This window comes from Salvelinus alpinus, chromosome 2, assembly GCF_045679555.1.
Source record: "Salvelinus alpinus chromosome 2, SLU_Salpinus.1, whole genome shotgun sequence".
NCBI classification, from domain to species: domain Eukaryota; kingdom Metazoa; phylum Chordata; class Actinopteri; order Salmoniformes; family Salmonidae; genus Salvelinus; species Salvelinus alpinus.
Window position 1 is genome coordinate 62,192,476 of NC_092087.1, and position 26,652 is coordinate 62,219,127.

The 26,652-nt window shown below is 40.2% G+C and overlaps 1 protein-coding gene across 2 annotated transcripts in view; it reads right to left on the reverse strand.

Annotated features, from left to right (window-relative positions):
• Positions 1-846: 846 nt before the first annotated feature.
• mmp24 (matrix metallopeptidase 24) overlaps positions 847-26,652 on the reverse strand; it is a 69,662-nt gene continuing 43,856 nt past the window's right edge. Inside the window, exons 4-9 of one of the 2 annotated variants that reach the window (XM_071387260.1) lie at positions 18,805-19,109; positions 16,819-16,980; positions 14,973-15,175; positions 12,225-12,363; positions 7,961-8,227; positions 847-3,863 (exon numbers count right to left, since the gene is read on the reverse strand). In XM_071387260.1, coding sequence (XP_071243361.1) covers positions 3,526-3,863; positions 7,961-8,227; positions 12,225-12,363; positions 14,973-15,175; positions 16,819-16,980; positions 18,805-19,109 — 1,414 coding nt within the window. In that variant the 3' untranslated portion in view covers positions 847-3,525. Of the gene's footprint in view, positions 3,864-7,960; positions 8,228-12,224; positions 12,364-14,972; positions 15,188-16,818; positions 16,981-18,804; positions 19,110-26,652 lie in introns of both variants that reach the window. The other variant, XM_071387253.1, reaches the window with a different exon arrangement.

The window sequence follows — 26,652 nt, forward strand, 5'->3', positions numbered from 1 at the left end:
GGCCGACCAACATATATAAGGGGTAAAGCCACGCCAGGAAGAGGGGATGAGCAAGGAGCTGTGAACCATTGAAAAGAGAGAGTGATAATATATCGGCTGGATTTACCGTGTATGATCTGGACTGTTTGGACTTACCTGTTGGCTGTTTGGACCCTAATCTACTGAGAAGCCAATTTCTGTACCGAACCCTGCTATCCTCGATCATGCCTGCGGCCTGGTCGGTCCAGGCCGGAGAAACAAACATTGATTTTGTGTCGGTCTCACGCTTAATTTGTGTACAAACACTCCTAACCTTGAAGAGGATTGTCACAGTATGGGCAGGCATAAGTTACGGACAACAAACACATTAAAAAAAATTCTATGGCAATTTGAACGCACAGAGATACCATGACGAGATCCTGAGGCCCATTGTGGTGTCATTCATCCGCTGCCATCACCTCATGTTTCAGCATGATAATGCATGGCCCCATGTCGCAAGGATCTGTACACAATTCCTGGAAACTGAAAATGTCCCAGTTCTTCCATGGCCTGCCAATAACTTTGCACAGCTATTGAAGAGGAGTGGGACAACATTCCACAGGCCACAATCAACAGCCTGATCAACTCTATGCGAAGGACATGTGTCGCGATGCTTGAGGCAAATGGTGGTCACACCAAATACTTACTGGTTTTCTGATCCACGCCCCTATCTAGTGTATTCCCAGTCATATGACATCCATAGATTAGGGCCTAATTTGTTCATTTCAATTGACTGATTTCCTTATATGAACTGTAACTCAGTAAAATCTTTGAAATTGTTCCATGTTGCGTTTATCTTTTTGTTCAGTATAAATGAGACAAGTCACGTCATGTTTCATCATTTAAATAAGCAAAACCTTTTAACAACAGCGAACAATTTGACAGATTGTCAATGCAATGACAAAATGTCAAAATCAAGTCTCCTTTCAACAGATTCCTCATATTTGTGATTGCAAAAAATGTATATTCATTTTTAGGCTAGCTCGATAGGATACATACAACCAGAGTGGGATATTCGCTAATAATAATACATAATTTCAACAGCAAATAAAGCAAATAAAAAACTTTTAAAAGTCAATAAAAAATCTAAAGACTACATGTTTGATGTGTGGTACCAAACCCCATTGGGGTCAGAATTAAGTCAGAAAATACAGTATCAAGGACTACACAGATCTTAATCTTGGATCTTAATTTGAGACAGTTTGCTACAGCAGGAAAATAATCCTGCAGCAATGGGAAATATTAATTATGTGGATTATAATTAATGGATATTTTTGTAGATGTTTCTGGAAATTACAAACTTTAGAGGCCTTTTTAAAACCTCAAATAAACTAAGTTTGCATTTCCTACTGTACAGGAAAATTCTCTGCAACAAAAGATCAGATTAAGATCCTACAGCTGTATCTGGTTTCAGTCTTGGCAACTGCATTGACATTATTATCTGGGTGAGATGAATACATGATAATTCTCTACTGTAGCAAAAGCAGTGAATAGAAATACAGGGAAATTAATGGAACGTATGAAATAACTTTGCTTTTATCATGGGTCATCTGTGTATTTGTTTTTATCAGGGTAAGAAACAGCTGAACTCAGGAAATCCTGCCCTGCCCTACAGAGATAGACAAAGTATGGTAATTACCCCAGTGTACCCAATGCACCCCAGTGCAGAAAGACTCTACCTGGATCTTTCTTTTAAACATCACTTTCCCATTGAACATCTTTCCTATTGAAAGCGAGGTTAAAAACAAAACTGTAAATTAGATCATGAGGACAGCATTTCAATGAAATGTAGGGTGTTAGATACAGTGCTCTCCGTAATGATTGGGACAGTGAAGCATTACATTTTTTTTTGTCTCTATACTCCAAAAGTTTGGATTTGAAATCAAACAATGACTATGAGGTTAAAGTGCAGACTGTCATCTTTAATTTGAGGGTATGAATCGTGAATAATGAAAAGTGAGAAAGTTACAGATATACAAATATCATACCCCCCAAGACATGCTAACCTCTCACCATTAGAATAACAGGGGGTTAGCATTTTTTTAGGGAGTGTATGATATTTGTGCGTTGTAACTTTCTAGAAACATATTCTATTCTTATTTACAATAAAACTAACTCCAAAATGACACAATAGAGTATTTACCATTTATTTCTATTGGGCACAAAATAATCTGAAACACAACCAAAAGAAACAGCAAATGCATCTAACAAATGTGTAGAGTCACAAGCCATTGCAGTGTTATGAATATGGGACCAAATACTTAACTTTTTACTACTTTAATACACATGAATTTGTCCCAATACTTTTGGTGCCCTAAAATGGGGGGAATACGTACAAAAAGTGCTGTAAGTTCTTAAGCGTTCACCTGATATGATTGAAAATACCCTCAAATTAAAGCGGTCAGTCTGCACTTTAACCTCAGTCATTGTTTGATTTCAAATCCAAACTTTTGGAGTATAGAGACAAAAATTTAAAAAATGCTTCACTGTCCCAATCATAACGGAGGGCACTGTATATAAAGAGAGAGCGACACAGTTGGAGGAAGAGAGAAAGTGAGAGCAGCACTGCAACAGCAGTTCATTGTGCCTAGTCAATGTTGGTCTGACGTGCTTAGCCTATTGAAACGGGCATAGGTTTGGGGCATGTAAAAAAGAAAAGAAAAACTAAGTATAATTCTAAGAAAGATAACTGTGACCAATGTCTTTAAATGCTAACTCGCTCTCCCCTACGCCCCTTGGTCCAGACAGAGGAGCAGGGAGTCTGTGCTGGGGGATGTTGGTATAGCGGTGGTCCTTCAACAGACATACTTGTAGTCTCAGTCCTCTAGCTTAGGTGAGTCCATCGCTAGAGGCAGAGGTCTGGGTATGAAGACATTTATCATTTGCGATGTACAAAGTTTCTTCTCTTGATAACTCAAAGCTCTCTAACAGAAAAGATTAAATGATCCACAGAAATCCTTGGTATTCTTTTCTATGGCCTTTCTAATACATTTTTTGTTCAAGTTTAAATTTTTTCTTTAAATATCTTGTTTGACTTGATAATACTTGAAGTTCATGTACAAGTTGATACTGGACTCAAACAGATTACTGGTACCTGGCTATGTGAGGGTAGGCTCCTCCTCTCTCTCCCCCTGAGGAAAAAGTGTATGGGAGTCCCATCGAGGTAAAGTATGTGTGACAACCCCCACTGAAACAGCCAGATAAGAATGGACAACAGATAGACGAGGCGCAAAAGGCAGAGCAATCGGATTTGCTGTGCTCTGTCCTTACCCTCAAAGCCTCCCGGCGTCCTATGCATCTCCTCATGCTAATATTCAACATACTCAATTTTGGCGATGTTCATCTAGAGGTCCTTGACAGGGGATGAAAGGGAGTAACTTAATCCCCCTCCTTCCCTTCTCGCAAAGGGTTTGTGCAAGACAGGCACTGGTCACATGGTGCTCAGAGTTTTTGTAGCCCTCTCAGCGCAGTTTCGTATCATAAGCGGCGGCGCGCTGCCTAAGCCTGTCATACCCACTCCTGGACAGGATGTTTGTAGTAGGTGACGTTCTGTTGCACCGCTTTGTTTTTGAACTGGAAGATGGTGTAGACCAGGACCAGGATGCACAGCGACAGGATGCAGGGAATCACCACAGCGATGGCGTTGACAGTGCTGTGCACGTCATTGATGGTCACCATGATGTCCACATCATCGTGGGGAAGCTGCCGGTCCTTGTTCTTCTCCATGTCTGATTGGTGGCAGCCCATCCAGTCATTGACAATAGACTTGGGGTAGCCGGGCTCAACGGTCAGCTTCTGGTTGTCAAACTTCCAGTAGTCCTTCCCTTTGTAGAAATAGGTATAAACTAAAGAGGGGAAAAGAGAGCAAAAGTACAAATTCATTTGTATCTAACAGATTGACTTGTACAGTTTGCAAATCTAACACCTCAAACATTTTGCCTGACAACTCATCCTGAATTTAACTCTGCTGCTCTATCACTCACGCCATACATTCTCCACACATTCCATTGTGGAGAAGAAACGCTAGTGGGCGTGGCGTTTGGCCAGGAGCGATGTGGATTGGTAATCAGGCTACTCAAACATTCCCCTGTCCAAATAAATACTGTACCTGATTATCTACCATTTGTCATATCATAACGGTATGCTATCAAAGCTCTACAACCGAAAATGCAGTCTCCAAACCAAAACTTTCTAAATGCCCTGTTTGTTTTGGAGGGGTAGTTCTCTGTACTATGCAATGTCTGGGAGAAAAGGCACACTGATTGAGAATGTGTGGCAATCAGAGGATGACAGAAACTCTGGAGGCTACTGATTGATGAAGTACTCCCTTCTGCTGCCGTCCAAAACAGCACCTCCAGATCCCTTAAGAAAATGGCTGAGCTACAGGCTAGTGGACGGACTAGCCAAATGGACCATGCCACCCCCTCTGATTTCCACCTCTCATGTTCTCAAGTCCTCTGTGGAATGTGTTTCAGGAGGTTGTGACATGACTCGCAAAAAGTGATGATAGTTCCTTCCAGAGGAAGTCTCCCGGGAGGTGCCGAGGCAGTGCAGCGTTTTTTCGCTAGAGCAGCACAAATGAGTGGCGGGGCTGAGGCCCCTGGCTGGGTTATCCCTCTGACCCTGACACCGCCAATTCCACTACACTCATGGCACAAACAGTCCTCGGACACAGACGGCCAACAGTTCAGCGACAGCCCTCTGGCCAGAAGGACCACTTATCTGATGTTGACATGGCTCTCACTGATGGGTTAATATTAGCCGACAGCATCTCAGAGAACGGTGAGCAATTCTGACTCACACAAGCTGCTGAGACTTCATAAATACACACTAAAAACAAATGGCTCTATAAAGTTCAAAATAAGGGTGCTTTGGCTTGAAACCATAGGGGAACCCTTTTCGGTGCTACAGTGGGGCAAAAAAGTATTTAGTCAGCCACCAATTGTGCAAGATCTCCCACTTAAAAAAATGAGAGAGGCCTGTAATTTTCATCATAGGTACACTTCAACTATGACAGACAAAATGAGAAAAAAAAATCCAGAAAATCACATTGTAGGATTTCTAATGAATTTATTTGCAAATTATGGTGGAAAATAAGTATTTGGTCAATAACAAAAGTTTATCTCAATACTTTGTTATATACCCTTTGTTGGCAATGACAAACGTTTTCTGTAAGTCTTCACAAGGTTTTCACACACTGTTGCTGGTATTTTGGCCCATTCCTCCATGCAGATCTCCTCTAGAGCAGTGATGTTTTGGGGCTGTTGCTGGGCAACACGGACTTTCAACTCCCTCCAAAGATGTTCTATGGGGTTGAGATCTGGAGACTGGCTAGGCCACTCCAGGACCATGAAATGCTTCTTACGAAGCCACTCCTTCGTTGCCCGGGCGGTGTGTTTGGGATCATTGTCATGCTGAAAGACCCAGCCACGTTTCATCTTCAATGCCCTTGCTGATGGAAGGAGGTTTTCACTCAAAATCTCACGATACATGGCCCCATTCATTCTTTCCTTTACACGGATCAGTCGTCCTGGTCCCTTTGCAGAAAATCAGCCCCAAAGCATGATGTTTCCACCCCCATGCTTCACTGTAGGTATGGTGTTCTTTGGATGCAACTCAGCATTCTTTGTCCTCCAAACACGACGAGTTGAGTTTTTACCAAAAAGTTCTATTTTGGTTTCATCTGACCATATGACATTCTCCCAATCTTCTTCTGGATCATCCAAATGCTCTCTAGCAAACTTCAGACGGGCCTGGAATGTACTGACTTAAGCAGGGGGACACGTCTGGCACTGCAGGATTTGAGTCCCTGGCGGCGTAGTGTGTTACTGATGGTAGGCTTTGTTACTTTGGTCCCAGCTCTCTGCAGGTCATTCACTAGGTCCCCCCGTGTGGTTCTGGGATTTTTGCTCACCGTTCTTGTGATCATTTTGACCCCACGGGGTGAGATCTTGCGTGGCGCCCCAGATCGAGGGAGATTATCAGTGGTCTTGTATGTCTTCCATTTCCTAATAATTGCTCCCACAGTTGATTTCTTCAAACCAAGTTGCTTACCTATTGCAGATTCAGTCTTCCCAGCCTGGTACAGGTCTACAATTTTGTTTCTGGTGTCCTTTGACAGCTCTTTGGTCTTTGCCATAGTGGAGTTTGGAGTGTGACTGTTTGAGGTTGTGGACAGGTGTCTTTTATACTGATAACAAGTTCAAACAGGTGCCATTAATACAGGTAACGAGTGGAGGACAGAGGAGCCTCTTAAAGAAAAAGTTACAGGTCTGTGAGAGCCAGAAATCTTGCTTGTTTGTAGGTGACCAAATACTTATTTTCCACCATAATTTGCAAATAAATTCATTAAAAATCCCACAATGTGATTTTCTGGATTTTCTTTTCTAATTTTGTATGTCATAGTTGAAGTGTACCTATGATGAAAATTACAGGCCTCTCTCATCTTTTTAAGTGGGAGAACTTGCACAATTGGTGGCTGACTAAATACTTTTTTGCCCCACTGTATATGGAGCCTTTTTTGAAGGTTCTATAAAGAACCATGCTCATAAGGTTCTAAATGGAACATGTATGTTGCTATAAAAGAACCCTTTCATTAATTTCTATAAAGCACCATTAAAAAAAGGTTCTATATAGCACCAAAAAAGGGTTCCGCTATGGTTACAACCCTTTTTGGGGCTATATAGAACCCTTTTGATGGTTCCTTATAAAACCTTTATGGAGAATGGTTCTATAACCTTTCTCAATCTCAAAGGTTCTTTGTAGAACCAAACATGTTTTTATTTTGGTTTAATAGCCAAATTATATTGTTAAAATACCATTGCTTTTATTATTGTGCTTATTAACAAGTTGAATCAGGTGTGCTAGCTCTGGAACAGCCAGGGATCCCCGAGGAGAGAATTGAAAACTACTGAGTCAACAGTTCTCAATTGACACAAGGACATACATGAGTCTTTCACAAGACACTGTCACTGGCCATAGTTATAACATGTACTAGCGTAACACAACAGATTAAATAAACTGTAATGACACTCACTCACGGTAGCACAAAAAGAGCTGTGAACAAACCATGCCCCAAAATATTCTAATGAGCTGCCACCCCTACATTTTAATTATCACTAAAAGAGGAAAGATTCCTTTGTTTCAGTAAGGTTCCACATAGAACCATCACCCTTCCCAAAGAGCCCTTGAGGAACTCTAATGTTTTAGTGTGTACATGATGAACTTCAGCTATTTTCTGCTGTGTTACGAATGTGTTGTCAACACATTTTAAGCTCGATCTCGTATAATATTTACCTCGTGCTTGATGAATATTCTGTATACATATTTAGTAGGCTGACTATACATTGGTACTTTACTCCAGAGGTAGTCAGGGACCCAGATCTCGATTGTCAAACCATTAAAATCATCATTATACCAGCCTCTAAAATCATTGACAGGCATCAATAATTGTCTTAAAATAAATGCATTCATATTATTTTGAAAACATATCTGTTAAATAATATGCATAAAGGGAGGCACCGGGATATCTGGTCAACAGGAAAACAATGTGGACAGATATTTTAATACCATGTGTAAACACGGAAACCTTTGATCACAAAACCCACATGTTCGCGCAAGTTGTAAATGGGGCCTTCTGATAAGACTAAAATAAAAGTGCAATGTTGGTATTGTAAGACTTCAGTTATTGTTTCAATGTGCAATTACAGTTTATGCACATCACTACGATAACAGTCCAAGTGCTTTGTTACTGTAATAGCAATTACAGTACCAAATGTAGTTAATTCATAAAGTAAACAGAAATTCCAATTCCCCAATGAAAATAATTGGAATTTCAAATTACTTCCCGAATTGACGTTATTGAGATGGAATTAACCCAAACCCCTGTCCCTCTGCATGCTTCCAGGCAGTAGCCACATGGTCTGTGGATAATTATACTCACAGCCCTCCCTGCTGACGAAGGCTCCCTGCGGCGCCTCGGGGATGCCCTTCCACACAGTGATGGGTTTGGGGTAGCCCGGGTCGGCCATGCGTTTCTCCTCGTTGTAGCGCCAGTACTGGTCCTCTTTGAAGAAGTAGGTTTTGCCCACGGGCTCCCAGCGCAGTGCTGTGTCAATGCCGTCCTTAGGGAGACAGTTACCCAGCTCCACCAGACTCTGGGGGTACCCGGGCTCAGCAGTCACCTCTTTGAATACCCAGTACTTGTCACCTGTGGGGTAAACAACAACAGGGTCATGTTCATTAGGCACTAAACAGAGGAAAACCGACTGAAACGGGGAGATTATCTCAAACTATTTTCATTTTCCACTGTAAAACCTTTTTTAACCTTTTATTGAAGTGAGCTAGATCAGGGTCTCAGTGTTTCTTGGTAGTTTTAAACAAATCTACTTTGAAACAAAAGTATACACCTCACACACATGGTTATGGGCTTAAAAATAAGAAGACACCTGTGCCATGTAAGATATAGGGCTCTATTTTCGCCTGGCGTTAAGTCGGCACAAGTGTCACGCATGTTAGTTTGCAATTTCAGCATGTAAAAACTGGCGCACTGGCATGTTCCAGCCTTAACACCAGGTTTAGCAATTTACCTGTCTAACATCAGCATGCTTGTGCTCAGATGGAAGGGGTGGAAATATTTGAGGCACGTCCTTAATGATCCAAAGTGCTAATTTCAGGCAGCGCTGGTAGGGATATTTAAGACCAACCAAATCTGGTTTTAGCGGTAACGCAGTTGGTTATGACATTAGTTGTGACAGCGGAAACGCAGCCTATCTAGCCCTGACACGCACAGCCCATATGCTCATGGAACAAGATGTGATTTGGTGCCTGTATACTTCATATTTATGTATACCCATTTTATTTTATTAAAAACAAAGCATAGCGCCCCCCCCTCTCAAATAAGTCTGTTTTCTTTTTGTCCTGCCCAATGTAGTCAAGTAGGCTAGTCAAAACCGTCAATAAAGTGTTTGGCTCGTGAGACTGCTTGGAAATAAATCTTAAATCACTAAAGAATTATTAAAATACAAAGTTTGAGAGGAGCAAAACAGTGAGCTGACGTTACATTATTTTAGCTATGCTTTGGATGTGCGTAAAATCCCCTCCATGATGTAGGCTAAATGTGTTCATGCTCATCATGAAAGGAGAGATGAGAACCTCAGTGAATACCGATGAACCTCATATTTAGAAGTTATTTTCCTGTAACAATTGTTTGTTTTTTGTTTCATATTTTTGAAACCCAAGCCCACCGTTGGCTACCCTTACCCTAGGCCTTCTATAACAAAGGCTGGTGCAAATGCAATGCATTGTCTTTTTTTTATGATGGCGATTTTCTGATATCATTACATTTTACATGTACTGTATTTATTGTAGTTGAAAAAATTAACAGATTACTTGTTTTTCATTGAATTTTATTCAACCCAAACCTATTAGAATTATTCACTGTCCTGGTTTTATGGTGGAATGTCCGTGGCACGCATGGAATGCAACTTCTGGAGAAGTGTGAATGCAATCTGTAAGAAGTTTTCAATTCGTACAGTACTAGTCAAAAGTTTGGACAAGTTATTTTTACTATTTTCTACATTGTATAAAAATAGTGAGACATCAACACTACGAAATAACACATGTAGTAACCAAAAAACAAATCAAAACATATTTTACATTTGAGATTCTTCAAATAGCCACCCTTTGCCTTGATGACAGCTTTGAACACTCTTGGCATTCTCTCAACCAGCTTCATGAGGTAGTCACCTGGAATGCATTTCAGTTAACAGGTGTGCCTTGTTAAAAGTTAATTTGTGTAATTTCTTTCGTTCTTAATGCGTTTGAGCCAATCAGCCAATCAATGTAGGGGTGGTATACAGAAGAAAGCCCGATTTGGTAAAATACCAAGTCCATATTATGGCAAGAACAGCTCAAATAAGCAAAGAGAAATGACAGTCCATGATTACTTTAAGACATGAAGGTCAGTCAAGACGAATAATTTCAAAAAATGTGAAAGTTTCTTCAAGTGCAGTCGCAAAAACCATCAAGTGCTATGATGAAACTGGCTCTCATGAGGACTGCCACAGGAAAGGAAGACCCAGAGGAAGACCCAGAGTTCACTGCACCTTAGATTGCAGCCCAAATAATCTTCACAGAGTTCAAGTAACAGACACATCTTAACATCAACTGTTCAGAGGAGACTGTGTAAATCAGGCCTTCATGGTCGAATTGCTACAAAGAAACCACTACCAAAGGACACCAATAATAAGAAGAGACTTGCTTGGGCCAAGAAATACGAGAAATGGACATTAGAACGGTGGAAATCTGTCCTTTAAAAAAAATGTTGGTTCCAACCGCTGTGTCTTTGTGAGACGCAGAGTGGGTGAACGGATGATCTCTGCATGTGTGGATCCCACCGTGAAGCATGGAGGAGGAGGTGTGATGTGTGGGGGTGCTTTGCTGGTCACACTGTTTGTGATTTATTTAGAATTCAAGGCACACTTAACCAGCATGGCTACCAGAGCATTCTGCAGCGATACGCCATCCCATCTGGTTTGGACTTAGTGGGACTATCATTTGTTTTTCAACAGGACAATGACCCAACATACCTCCAGGCTGTGTAAGAGCTATTTGACCAAGAAGGAGAGTGATGGAGTGCTGCATCAGATGACCTGGCCTCCACAATCACCCGACCTCAACCCAATTGAGATGGTTTGGGATGAGTCGGACCGCAGAGTGAAGGAAAAGCAACCAAAAAGTGCTCAGCATATGTGGGAAGTCCTTCAATACTGTTGGAAAAGCATTCCAGGTGAAGCTGGTTGAGAGAATGCCAAGAGTGTGCAAAGCTGTCATCAAGGCAAAGGGTGGCTACTTTGAAGAATCTCAAATATAAAATATGTTTTGATTTGTTTAACACTTTTTTGGTTACTATATCATTCCGTATGTGTTATTTCATAGTTTTGATGTCTTCACTATTATTCTACAATGTAGAAAATAGTAAAAATAAAGAAAAACCCTTGAATGAGTAGGTGTGTCCAAACTTTTGACTGGTACTGTATGTAAAACATCAGTATAACGGTGAGTGGACATTCTCTATTTCTCTTTATATTGGATCTTTGTCCAGCTACTGTGAAATGTTTGGATGTACGTAAAACCCTCTGTAGTCTGCATTATTTTAATATTGTATGCCCACAGGAAGCAATTATGTTGTCTGTAAGTGTATTTACATATAGCCTATTTAAAGCAAGTTGTTGTTTCATTTTGTTTAGAATTTGAATAGAATTATTCCCTCTTTTTAGGCCTTATCAATAATGAATTTAATCTTGCTTATTGACAGTATCAGTGTGAATGCAATGTATATATTTCCACATTGAAACCATGCAATTACTTAGAGCAATTTGGACTGCAAACAGGTTGAGGTGAACATATTTAGCAAAGATAGATCAACATTTTGTTATTTTGTTTCTGTAAGCTGTTAAACAAACTATAATGGACTATCATTGGTATTGGAGTTGATTCCAAGGCAATACATAAAACACTGTAAATACACAACTTGAAGCCATGGAGCACGTTCTGATTGGCCAGTGGGGGGCTAAGCCTAGACACACCCACAACTTGTTTATTCATCAAAACCCAGCCCTTTCGCACCAATGCCAGTAACTGCGCTGATAATTGTGGTTGTGAAAATAGCTACAATAGCTCGAACCTATAGCACTATTGCCAGAGCTTAGATTGACCATTGCGTTAGGTTTGTTAAAATAGAGTTTAAATGTTTTTGTTTGCACCCAAATATGACACTTTATATACATCCCAGAAGACTGAAATATAATTGTTTGACATAGAAACACCGGATTTTTGGCGTAATTTTTTAAATAATGCTTAGTAATTATGAAATTATGAGGAATAATAACATTCCACCCATGAGGGCACTAGGTCATTTGACTACAGGAAAGGGCTACATGTTTCCTGTCGCGTGCCCTAATGAACATGACCTAGGTCAAAGTGGTATTGTGAATGCTCAACTATTGGGCATCCGCATGTTCAGGGCTTGGAAATTTAACTAATGTACAAGGACAGTGTTAGAGATTGGGGTTTTATAGTTGGTACTGTATGTCTCTGTAATCCAAGTTTATTCACCTAAAGCGAACATGACTTAGCTAACAATAACACTGAGCAGTGCAAAAAGGGCTATATCACATTTGAAAAGGAGAAGGGAGTTAAAATACCCTTAAAGAATACAAATTTGCCGTCCGATCTCTCGTAGGCGGCGTCGATACGGGGCGGTAGACCTTTCCAGAACTGCTCAATCTGCATCGGGTAGCCCTCCTGCACCTCGTTGTTCCGCAGTCGCCAGAACCATCGGTCCTAAAGAGAATAAAAAGAGAGGAAAGAGCTCACATCAATCACAGCTCATTATCATTTGGCTCCAGTAAATCTAGGGCACGGCTGAGCAAACTCCCCACTGACTGCTACCCACATGCAAATACCCACACTTACCCCTCAAACAGCCACAAATGATTCGCATAGCAGAGGCCTTATTGCAGGGTAACTACAGTGCTTTCGGAAAGTATTCAGACCCCTTGACTTTTTCTACATTTTGTTACATTACAGCCTTATTCTAAAATGGATTTAAAAAAATACAAAAATCCTCAGCAATCTACACACAATACCCCATAATGACAAAGTGAAAACCCTTTTTTTAAACATTTTGGCAAATTTATTTACAGAAATGCCTTATTTGCATAAGTATTTAGATCTTTTGCTATGAGACCCGAAACTGAGGTCAGGTGCATCCTGTTTCCATTGATCATCCTTGAGATGTTTCTACAACTTGATTGGAGTCTACTTGTGTTAAATTAAATTGATTGGACATGATTTGGAAAAGCATTCACCTGTCTATATAAGGTCCCACAGTTGACAGTGCACGTCAGAGCAAAAACCAAGCCATGAGGTTGAAGGAATTGTCCGTAGAGCTCCGAGACAGGATTGTGTCGAGGCACAGATCTGGGGAAAGGTACTAAAACATTTCTGCACCATTGAAGATCCCCAAGAACATAGCGGCCTCCATCATTCTTAAATGGAAGAAGTTTGGAACCACCAAGACTCTTCCTATGGCAAGACATGAAAATGGTTGTCTAGCAAACATCAACAACCAATTTGACAGAGTTGGAAATAATAATGGGCAAATTTAAATGTTGCACAATCCAGACTCTTAGCGACTTACCCAGACAGACTCTGTAATCGCTGCCAAAGGTGATTCTGACATGTATTGACTCAGGGGGTTGAATTCTTATCTAATCAAAATATATTAGTGTTTTATTTTTCATATATATATATATATATATATATATATGAGTGGGCAAGACAAATGATTGAATTGATGAGTTTCAGAAGAAAGGTATTTGTTTCTGGCCATTTTGAGCCTGTAATCGAACCCACAAATGCTGATGCTCCAGATAATCAACTAGTCTAAAGAAGGCCAGTTGTATTGCTTTTTTAACCAGAAGAACAGTTTTCAGCTGTGCTCACATAATTGCAAAAGGTTTTTGTATTGATCAATTGCCCTTTTAAAATGATGAACTTGTATTAGCTAACACAAAGTGCCATTGGAACACAGGAGTGATGGTTGCTGATAATTCATCAGATAGCGGAGGAGTGACCTTTTAAGACATTTAGGCAAAGATCAAATACATCAAACAGGGTTTGTCTACTCTACGCACTGCTCAGTATGAAATAAAAAAAGACAAGTACCAATGCAAGTTTACCTTCATTAAAGCACATTATCTGGTGACTAACTTGGTGATGGAGAAAAGGCCAATTGAGTGCGACACCAGCTACAGATAAGCTTATTACTGTAAAAAGTGATCTGAAGAGGGATGTTCTACACCCGATCATGAGAGAAATACTAGAATACAAACTCATACTACTGTATATGTAATAACCAGAGAACCAATACTTTGGAACGTTGTTGGTGCCCTTACAAAACCTAAGAGCTCCCTACAGTGTGAGAAGCTCTTCAGCATTGCTGAAACCCTTAAGTCAAATATCAATATGGTTTTGATTCAATAAGGTGTTGTTGTCATCTTATGTGAGTCCGGTAAAAGAAAACACTATATTACCACTACCAACCAAGGCACGTGAACTGAAGAACAAATTGAATGTGCTGGAGATATTTAACCACTCTTGGAGGAAAATGGCACTGACACATTTTTGAGTTGGGAACAAGGCAAAAGGAAAGCAACTCCTATTGTGTTAAATTCAATACTCCAAAAGTGTTTATTGTGGGAAAGGGAAAACGTAGTCAGTTTCACAACGGAATGCATTCAAACGAAATGTGTCTTCTGCATTTAACCCAACCCCTCTGAATCCGAGATGCCTTAATCGACATCATCGGCGCCCAGGGAGCAGTTGTTGTTGGGGTTAACTGCCTTGCTCAAGGGAAGAACGGCAGATATTGCTACTTTGCCGGCTCAAACAATCAACCTTTGCTTACTATCCCAACGCTCTAACTGCTAGGCTACCTGCTGCCTCAAATTATAAAAGGATTGTCCTACACTACACAGACTTAATGTTACACTTTGTTACACTCTCACCCAATGATTTATATATACACTACATGACAGGGGGCGCTGTTTTGAAGTCACCGCGCCTCCATCTTAGCACTCCCCCGGCAGTGTAAAAAATATTTTTAAAGCTATAGAAATGCAGTTAAAAATGTCTACATTTGTTTTTGCCACGTTTATTTTATTACAGACACCTTAAAGCATACTTTTAAATGAGCTAAACATCAAAATGAAAAATGAAAAAATATATACACATTTTTGTCCTTGAAACATTTAAATGAAATACATTAATTTCTATGGATGACTGCTTTTATGAGGAGTGCCAATATGGCCGACCGGTGGATTCAAAGTCTCTCATTGGCCAACACATGGCATCATCAATCAAGGGTTTATATACATCGTTGGTCTCACCTTGAAGACAAACATCTCGCGTCTGAAGAAGGCCACGGTGTTGAAGTTGCCATCACAGATGTTGGGTTTGCCATTGGGGAAATAGGGCCTGTCACCGGAGGGCGGACGTGGCGGGCGGGACTGACGGTCGTGTTTCCTCTCTGAGGTGGGGTGGGTTCGGCGAGCGGGCAAGGTGGGCAGTGGCCGTGTAGGCTCCAGCATGGCTGTAGGGACACCTGCACACAGAGGCACACTCATAAGAACAGGCTTTCAAAAAGCTCTCGTCATTCCTAGATCTCTCTATCCTCTAATTTAGTCTAGTTCCTGCTGTAATAACAGTATATTAACACCAATTTGTATCCTCCACAATGAAATCGGAGGGGGGACTATAGATCTGTCTCAGTCTGTTTGTACGTACGTTAGTCACACACGATATTACATGTCGGCTCTCTTGCCATAGAAAGCCGGCATGTACAAAATTACATTGATTAGCCCAAGGGGGGACGCTATAGCAATCAACTGAAAATCCAGACTTTGAAAAAGCTTATCTCCTGTCCCGTTTGAGCTTGAATTTTTGTGCATCATTTGTGGGGGAAGTTTTTAATGTTGCGATGTTTTATGTTTACATGTAATTTATATCTAAATGACTTTGTTGTATTCATATTTTTTTTGTGTCCATGTTGTTCATGTGTTTCTAGTAAATAGACTTATGGTTTAGGAGAAAATAGCCCCAAATAGCCTATAATCGACAAGGACTCATAAAAACAAACATCTACACACAAAGGCGCCTTAGTACAGGTAGGCATAGTGGAGCTCTGTGGGGTGTGACTGAATGGACAGCGTCTCTGTCTAGTAGCCAGCTAGAATTAGGCTATTCAGTTTGTGGGAAGTGGGAAGTTAGCCATTTTCTGGGCACAGTTGAGTAGCCTACAATGCCTATATGAAATTCATAACTGGCACACAGATCTTTAGAAATTGTAGGATCAATTGTAAATTGTCACTCCTATGAAAGGAGGGACTGGTGCACTTCACAAAATAGATGGCATCATGAGGCAGGAAAATTTGGTGGATATATTGGAGTACCATCTCAAGACAACAGTCAGGAATTTAAAGCTTGGTTGCAAATGGGTCTTCCAAATGGACAATGACCCCAAAGCATACTTCCAAAGTTGTGGCAAAATGGCTAATTAAGGACAACAAAGCCAAGGTATTAGAGTGGCCATGACAAATCCCTGACCTCAGTCCTATAGAAAATGTGTGGGCAGAACTGAAAAAGTGTGTGCGAGCAAGGAGGCCTACAAACCTGACTCAGTTTCACCAGCTTTGTCAGGAGGAATGGGCCAAAATTCACTTTATTGTGGGAAGCTTGTAGAAGGCTACCCGAGACTTTTGACCCAAGTTAAACAATTTAAAGGCAATGCTACCAAATACTAATTGAGTGTATGCAAACTTCTGACCCACTGGGAATGTGATGAAAGAAATAAAAGCTGAAATAAATCATTCTCTCTCCTATTATTCTGACATTTCACATTCTTAAAATAAACTGACCTAAGACAGGGAATTTTTACTCTGATTAAATGTCAGGAATTGTGAATTTAAAAAAATGAGTTTAAATGTATTTGGCTAAGGTGTATGTAAACTTTCGACTTCAAATGTACTGTATATATTTTTTTATTCATATTTTTCAGGGGGTGCTGCAGCACCCTCAGCACCCCTACTTCCTGTGGCTATGGGCCTGGATATTTTCTTTTAACATTGAACGGTTTAACAATGTTCCAGTGACTGGTGGATGAGTAACCAGGCCAGCCCAGTACAGCTCGGCTTAGCTTGGCTAAGTAGTGTAAAAAATATATAAGTGACAAAGTACCGTATATTTTCTGGATACCCTGGAGGTCATCGAGGGGCAGTTTGAAGTTGTGTGTCTCCATGTACTGGTAGAAGGGAGCCATTATGGCACTGGGGTCATTCGAATGCTCCAGTCCCAGGGCGTGCCCAAGCTCATGTACCGCCACCAAGAAAAGGTCATTACCTGGAGAAAAAACATTGCATTGGACCATATGAACAAGTAAGGGGGATACTGTAGGCCCGTCATTCAAAATAACAGTGGTAAATGTATCAGTGAAGGGAAAGGGAAAGGAAAGGGGGATGCCTAGTCAGTTGTACAACTGAATGCCTTCAACTGAAATGTGTCTTCCGCATTTAACCCAACCCCTCTGAATCAGTGAAACCATGCTGCAAAAGTTTTACCACGTGAATTAGACTAAATGTGTTTTTTTTATTTATCTGTGAGAGTCTAAAAAGTGTGTAAGAAAATGTCAGCTTCACAGAGATACCGTGGTAATTTGTTCGTTAGACATCTCCCCTTGTAAATAGATCCGAATTATAATTTAAAACACTTAATAATATCTCAACTTCTGAGTGGGAGCTGGTATTAATTTTTTTCATCACCGTTATAATTGATTTGACTATTTGACATAAGTGTCCTTTATTTCATTGGGCAGTCCCGTTGAGATTGAAATGAAGATGAAAAGGTATTCAACATCTCTTGCACAACGGACATTTGCTTGAAATAAAGGATGCATTGGTTTAAAGAATAAAATACAGCTTTTTCAAGCAAACGTGCATTGGGCTACCAAGAGTTGCTGAAAGTCTTTTCATTTTCAGCTTCATGCACTGGATTCTGTCAGTGGGTGTAATCCTTCCATTCCCATGCCTTAATATTTTATATAGGCCTACTTGTTCATTCAATCATTGGGGGTCAATTCGTACTTCCTATGTATTTTTGCAGCATTGTTTCACTGATACATTTTGGACACTGCTATTTTGAATAATGAGCCTGGAGTATCCCCCTTACTTTTTCATATTGTCCAGTGCTATGTCACTCAGATGGCACACACACACACTTATCAAGAGCTCACTGGTATTCAACTATTGATCATTGATCATTGAATCATTCAGCAATGACCATCAGCCAATGAAAGAGGTTTCTTCATCCTGGTATGCACTATTCTTTGGCAGCTTTTGAGTAGGCCAACACTTGTTAACCAACAACCTGAACAAAAATATAAATGCAACATGCAACAATTTTACAGAGTTACAGTTCATATATGGAAATCAGTCAATTGAAATAAATGCATTAGACCCTAATCTATGGATTTCACATGACTGGGAACACAGATATGCATCTGTTGGTTACAGATACCTTAAAAAAGGTAGGGGGGTGAATCAGAAAACCAGTCAGTAGCTGTTGTGACCACCATTGGACGTACTGCCAAGTTCTCTAAAACGATGATGGAGGCAGCTTATGGTAGAGAAATTGACATTAAATTATCTGGCAACAGCTCTGGTGTACATTCCTGCAGTCATCATGCCAATTGCACTCTCTCTCAAAACATGAGACATCTATAGCATTGTGTTGTGTGACAAAACTGTACATTTTAGAGTGGACTTTAAGTGTCCCCAGCACAAGGTGCACCTGTGTAATCATCATGCTGTTTAATCAGTTTCTTCATATGCCACATCTGTAAGGTGGATGGATAATCTTGCAAAGGAGAAATGCTCACTAACAGGGCATTCATAAATTAATTTATGCACAACATTTGAGAGAAATAAGCTTTTTGAGCGTATGGAAAATGTCTGGGATCTTTTATTTTTGCTCATGAAACACGGGACCAACACTTTACATGTTGCATTTATATTTTCGTTCAGTGTATATAGAATCAGTAGCACTTTGAAAAAAAGAGTTACGGTGGCATAAACCAGTTTGTAAAACCCATTCTACATTTAATAATCCATTCAAATACAAGAGTTCAACACTACACCTGAACAAACTAAAGTAGTCAGTATTACTTACCATCATGATTAGCGTTGCCTAGTGTCCAGGGCTCGTCCGAATCAAAGTGAGTGTCCCCTCCGATCCCAGGGCCCGGGAAGTAGGCATGGGCCAGGAACCCCCCCTCCCCGTCAAAGGGAGAGCTATCACCATGGAAACCAGAGGCGAAAAAGATCATGATGTCGGCCTCCTTCCCCTCGTTCTTGATCTCGGAGTAGGCCACCTCCTGGAAAGTCAGTGGGGTCACCATCTGCCACACGTCAAAGGCCTGCCGTATGGCTCTCTGCGTGTCTTTCTCCCCCACTTTAGGGGTAAAGTTGTGTATGCTACAGTAAGGAAGAATGGGAAAAGGGGAAGCATGGTAATAAAGGAGTATAGAGTACTGTATACAGTATGATAGTAAGAAAGAAAGAAAAAGAGAAAGAAGACTAAGTGCACTCAAAAACATTATGGGTTAAAAACAACTCAAATTGGGTTATTTGGTAAGCCAGCACTGGGTAAAAATTGCTGGGTTATTTTGACACAGCCAGTTGGGTTGTGTGAATAATCCAACTTGTTGGGTTTACTCAAACGTGGGTTAATTTAACCATCAGTTGGGTCTTTATTCACTTTCATGCTGGATTGACCCAGCAGCTGAGAAGGCTGTAATTGCAGAACACAGTTAATTCTTATGGGCAGGTGGGACGGTAGAGTTCCACCTGGCCAACATCCGAGGAAATTGCAGTGCGCAAAATTCAAAATACAGAAATACTCATAATAAACATTCATAAAATATACAAGTGTTATACATCGGCTTAAAGATGAATTTCTTGTTAATCCAGCCGCTGTGTCAGATTTCAAAAAGCATACAAACATTTTACAACCAAGTAAGGAATTACAAAAGTCAGAAATAGCGATAGAATTAATCACTTACCTTTGATCTTCCTATGTTTGCAGTCACAAGAGTCCATGTTACACAATAAATGTTGATTTTGTTCGATAAAGTCCCTCTTTATGTCCCAAAAACTCTGTAATTGCAAACTAAGGTTTCTGTACCAAATATTCAGTTCTGCTTTTCTGATGTATCAAATACTTATGTCATGCAATAAAATGCAAATTAATTACTTAAAAATCATACAATGTGATTTTCTGGATTTTTGTTTTAGATTCCGTCTCTCACAGTTGAAGTGTACCTATGATAAAAATGACAGACCTCTACATGCTTTGTAAGTAGGAAAACCTGCAAAATCGGCAGTGTATCAAATACTTGTTCTCCCCACTGTATATATATATATATATATATATATATATATATATATATATAGATAGATAGATAGATAGATAGATAGATAGATAGATATAGTATAATGTGTTTATTTATGTTGTATATAAAGGGCACATTTGTAAAAGAGACCTAGGTCTCAATATGTCTTCCCTGTTAAAATAAAGGTAAAAAAATGAATACAAATTTGGAGTTTCCTGATATCAGGGAACACCCACATCAAGAATAGCCTCAAATTGCAGTCTGCAATTACACCATATTCCAGCAGCTGCTTATTTTTTTATGTAATCCTTAGGTTATTTTGAGGTGTGTCTTATTAGGGCAGTAGCTTTCAGATTAGTTATTTTTGGCCAACCGTGAGAGTAAATGTCATCTCTGTTCATCATCTTAAATTTGAACAATGCAACAACAAAATAATCTCACTTTAATATTTTTTTACATTATCTAATGTTCCTAACCATTATTATTTACATATTGTAACAAAGTGGTAACTACAAAGTGGTAACTATGCCAACTTTGGATTAGTACAGGCTTTTAAAAAACACTTGTGCAAGCCTCATTAAAGCTACACAATAGCCAGTGTTCAACCATACCATGTGATAACAATACAATAGAACAAATCAATTGGAATGATATTTACTCTCACGGGTAGCCAAAAATAACTATATGAAAGCCACACATCTGCTAAGCCACACCTCCAGTCATCTGATCTGACCCACTGGGTCATATCTCAATGAGCAAGCATCAACAACCCAACCTTGCCTTCTTTAAAGTAAGCAACCCAACTAAGTGACCCAATACCTGCAACCCAGCATTTGGGTCATCCAAACAACCCAACATTTTTTTGAGTATGGTATGCTGCCATACACAAAAATGCTGGATTGTTTGGTTGACCCAACGGCTGGGTTGCTGCCGTTGGGTCACTTATTTTGGGTTGTTTTCTTTAAAAACTGCGGGGTTACTGATTCTTGGTTATTCAGATATGAAGACTAGAGGCGTGGCTTAGTAGGGGCGTGGTTTTCAGATAGATATTTTTGGCCTCCCATGATAGTAAATGTAATTCTGGTTCATCTGATTTGTTGTAAATGTTAAATGCATTTCCCAATGTTGGGATTACTTAAAAAATACCCAGCTGCTGGGCCAACCAAAAAAACAACAACTGATGGTTAAATTAACCCATGTTTGCGTCCTCCAAACAACCCAACATATTGCGTTATTCAGGCAAATCAACTGGCTGGGTCATAATAAGCCAGCGTGTGTTCTGTCCAATACTTACCCAGAACTGGGTTACCAAATAAGCTAATTTGGGGTTCAGGAGTGAATGAATATCACAATATGAATATTTCAAAGAAGGATACTAGAGAGAATTTAAATGAGCATCAAGTTAGCAAACATACACAAATCACAAGCTTATTCCAGCAACTGTAACACAGCTGATTGTGTGCTCTGTAATGAACTAGTTAAGAGTGACAATTTGCTTCATTTTATAAAGTATAACCAAGTTTAAGATGATTGAGAGCAGATTGCTGGATCTGTAACCTAATGGAAGTTTATTTTACTGATGCTATTAAGACAAATGCAGTAACCAAATGACTTATTTTTGCATACAAAACACATACAATGAATAAAAAATATGCACATTATATGAACACATGATGCCTCATCTGCTGTGTAATAGTTTATCTTCATAAATGATCTGAAATATGTGAAGAATACAGATGCAGCCAATTTAGCTATGACAGTGGTAAGCAGATGGGCCCTTTTGTAATACATTGTGGTTAGCAACCAAGAGAATATCCGCTTCAAACTATGCAACATTGGATGACGTGAGTGATTCTAGTCTGTAATCTGTATTCATGAGAGCAATGGGAGGATATGACCAAAAAACTCATTAACACTAGAACCGGCAAGATGGTCAATCTGATAGTTTTAAATTTTGTAATTTTAATAACTTTATTCAAATAAAAACCTTGAACCCACCTGTCCCTGACTTCTTCTAAATACACTATATATACAAAAGTATGTGGACACACCTTCAAATTAGTGGATTTTACTATTTCAGCCACACCCATTGCTGACAGGTGTATAAAATCGAGCACACAGACATGCAATCTCCATAGACAAACATTAACAGTAGAATGGCCTTACTGAAGAGCTCAGTGACTTTCAACCGTCATACGATGCCACCTTTCCAACAAGTCAGTTTGTCAAATTTCTACCCTACTAGAGCTTCCCCGGTCAACTGTAAGTGCTGTTATTGTGAAGTGGAAACGTCTAGGAGCTACAACGGCTCAGCCGTGAAGTAGTAGGCCACACAAGCACACAAAACAGTGCACGTAAAAATAATCTGTCCTCGGCTGCAAAACTCACTACCAAGTTCCAAAGTGCCTCTGGAAGCAACGTCAGCACAATAACTGTTCGTCGGAACCTTCATGAAATGGGTTTCCATGGCCAAGCAGCCGCACACAAGCCTAAGATCACCATACGCAATGCCAAGCGTCTGCTGGATTGGCTTAAAGCTCGCCACCATTGCACTCTGGAGCAGTGGAAATCCATTCTCTGGAGTGATTTATCACGTCCGACGGACGATTCTAGGTTTGGCGGATGCCAGGAGAATGCTACCTGCCCTAATGCATAGTGCCAACTGTACATTTAGATCTGGGGCTGTTTTTCATGGTTCGGGCTTGGCCCCTTAGTTCCAGTGAAGGGAAATCTTAATGCTACAGCATACAATGACATTGTAGACAATTCTGTGCTTCCAACTTTGTGGCAACAGTTTGTGGAAGGCCCTTTCCTGTTTCAGGAGTAAAAAGCGAGGTCCATACACAAATGGTTTGTCGATATCGGTGTGGAACAACTTGACTGGCCTGCACAGAGCGCTGACCTCAACCCCATCAAACACTTTGGGATGAACTGGAACACTGACTAAGAGCCAGGCCTAATCACCCAACATCAGTCCCCAACCTCACTAATGCTCTTGTGGCTGAATGGAAGCAAGTCCCAGCAGCAATTTTCCAACATCTAGTGGAAAGCCTTCACAGAAGAGTGGAGGCTGTTATAGCAGCAAATGGGGGGACCAACTCCCTATTAAATATACATTATTGTGGAATGAGATGTTCAACGAGCAGGTGTCTACATACCAGTGGAGGCTCCTCAGAGGATGAAGGGGAGGACCATCCTTCTCAGCGAAATTTCATGAAATGAACATAGTGAAACATTAAACAAGTTATCCTTTTTAGATAAAACTCTATTTAATATATTCATGTCACCAAATAATTGATTATTTGGACGACAGCTAGCTTCCGTCCTCCACTGGCTACAATGACTTCAATACAAAACCTAGGATGCTTGTAGGCCTCACCCCTTTCATAGGCATACATGGTAATTATGACCACTTCTGGAAGACATCCTCCAACTAATCAAAACCTTTGCAGTATGAACTGACTTGTTGTCCATCCAATCATAGAATTAGGATAATAGAATGAAACTACTGTTTCATTTTGTTGAAGAACCCCTTTCATTCTCTGGGGTACACGGTGCTAATTAAGTGAGGGTTGACCTCTGCCTGAGATCAGTTTCATGAAGAAGAATGAAAAAGTGAGGGCGTTCAATACCAATTGGTATCAAAAGATAGCTGGATAACAAGGAGCCTTTCATCAAGCCGCCTGCATTGCTGGCCTTGCCTGCTTTTTGGAAAGTCTGAGCCTTGGGCGAAAGAGGGGTACAGTGACCTGAAGAACATTGATCGTTCAGCAGGCAGCATATAAATGCCCACATCAGATTCAAAATTCTGGGAAAAAGCTGCCTCATGACGAAGGTCTGAGTATTCAAACTACATGATACAACGAGAACGTTAGAAGAAACAGGGATGTTCTCAAGCGGTTTATCAACACCACTGCATTTTTGGGCATGCACAAATTGGCTTTTAGAGGACACAACGAAAGGGAAAGTTCCGCCTACAAGGGAAAGTACAATGAGCTTGCATAGGTAATTAAAGTAACAATGCTTTACTTGCTGAACATATCGAACTTCGACTGTCTTTTCTGGGATGTCGAAATCAATTCCGAATGATTTGATATCTTCCATCGCATCATCCATTAGATAAAAGAGAGAGCTTGACGCAGCACATTTTCTTTGCGTCTCCTCAAGTAGGCTTTCCACTTTCCTCAGGTATTTATTTAGCAAAGTTGAAAACACATAATCACTCCGGACAAATACAATAAAAAAATCATGATATACAGTTGAAGTCGGAAGTTTACATACATCTTAGCCAAATACATTTAAACTCAGTTATTCACAATTCCTGACATTAAATCCTAGTAAAAAGTCCCTGTTTTAGGTCAGTTAGGATCCCCACTTTATTTTAAGAATGTGGAATGTCAGAATAATAGTGGAGAGAAGGATTTATTTCAGCTTTAATGTTTTTCATCACATTCCCAGTGGGTCAGAAGTTTGCATACACTCAATTAGTATTTGGTAGCATTGCCTTTAAATTGTTTAACTTGGGTCAAACCTTTTGGGTAGCCTTCTACAAGCTTCCCACAATAAGTTGGGTGAATTTTGGCCCATTCCTCCTGACAGAGCTGGTGTAACTGAGTCAGGTTTGTAGGCCTCCTTGCTCGCACACGCTTTTTCAGTTCTGCTCACAAATTTTCTATAGGATTGAGGTCAGGGCTTTGTCATGGCCACTCCAATACCTTGACTTTGTTGTCCTTAAGCCATTTTGCCACAACTTTGGAAGTATGCTTGGGGTCATTGTCCATTTGGAAGACCCATTTGCGACCAAGCTTTAACTTCCTGACTGATTTATTGAGACGTCGCTTCAATATATCCACATAATTTTCCTTTCTCATGACGCCATCTATTTTGTGAAGTGCACCAGTCCCTCCTTCAGCAAAGCACCCCCACAACATGATGCTGCCACCCCCGTGCTTCACGGTTGGGATGGTGTTCTTCAAATTGCAAGCCTCCCCCTCCCCCTTTTTCCTCCAAACACAACGATGGTCATTATGGCCAAACAGTTCTATTTTTGTTTCATCAGACCAGAGGACATTTCTCAAAAAAGTACAATCTTTGTCCCCATGTGCAGTTACAAAATGTAGTCTGGCTTTTTTGTGGCAGATTTGGAGCAGTGGCTTCTGCCTTGCTGAGCAGCCTTTCAGGTTATGTCGATATAGGACTCGTTTTACTGTGGATATAGATACTTTTGTACCTGTTTCCTCCAGCATCTTCACAAGGTCCTTTGCTGTTGTGCTGAGATTGATTTGCACTTTTCACACCAAAGTACGTTAATCTCTAGGAGACAGAACGTGTCTCCTTCCTGAGCGGTATGACGGCTGTGTGGTCCCATGATGTTTATACTTGCGTACTATTGTTTGTACAGATGAACGTGGTACCTTCAGGTGTTTGGAAATTGCTCCCAAGGATGAACCAGACTTGTGGAGGTCTACTGATCTACTGATCTAGGTCTTGGCTGATTTATTTTGATTTTCCTATGATGTCAAGCAAAGAGCTACTGAGTTTGAAGGTAGGCCTTGAAATACATCCACAGGTACACCTCCAGTTGACTCAAATGTTGTCAATTAGCTTATCAGAAGCTTCTAAAGCCATGACATCATTTTCTGGAATTGTCCAAGCTGTTTAAAGGCACAGTGAAATTATCTGTCTGTGAACAATTGTTGGAAAAATTACTTGGTTCATGCACAAAGTAGATGTTCTAACCAACTTGCCATAACTATAGTTTGTTTAAGAAGAAATTTGTGGAGTGGTTGAATAACAAGTTTAAATGACTCCGACCTAAGTGTATGTAAACTTCCAACTTCAACTGTAAATGTTACAGCAGCCTAGGCTACACCTAAACATTAGAGATCTGACATGCTGTATGGGATGAAAACGAGACAATTTTTCAGTTTGATCAACTTTAGGCTACTAATAAGAGCAGCTGCATAGAGCCTATGTGCGCTGTACATTTAGTCAGGGTAAACTAATTGGTAACGTTATGTATTTATAGTCCATTTGTGTGTCAGGAGAAAATGTGATCAAATTTGGTTTATATTCAACATTGGGCTGGCTAGGCTAGCTTTATGTTTTCAATCCAAAATTATTAACATAATAGTGATGACAGATGTGAGTGAATTTCTTATAAGGCCTACAGTTGCATAGAACTGCATGATGCAAACCTGCATAAAGCAAGCTCAGCCCTGTGAGTTCTATTGTCTATCAGTTGTTGTCTCTGTGTCTGGGTAGAGGAAATGCCCTTCCTAATCTAGTCTAAATATAATTAATATGAACAAGTATAAGGTTGCTGCAGTTTGACAGGGTTTTCACCTCTGTCCGCTCATCCACTGGCACATTGAATGTTTCCTCTCCAAGCACTGAGTAGCTCTATCAATTTTCTCTCATTACTCTATGGAGAGTCAATCACATAGACAAACACAATTACATTATTACACATAAATGATTTTACTTGCTTGGACTAACTCATTCTTAGCTCTTTGGTCTAACTGTGCAGTGTGTTGTGTTATTGTTTTTTGTCTTCCCAGACAAATCCTGTCCTGCACTGAAATCAAGCCTCTGAACACCTCAACTCATGCCTCATTCCCTCATTC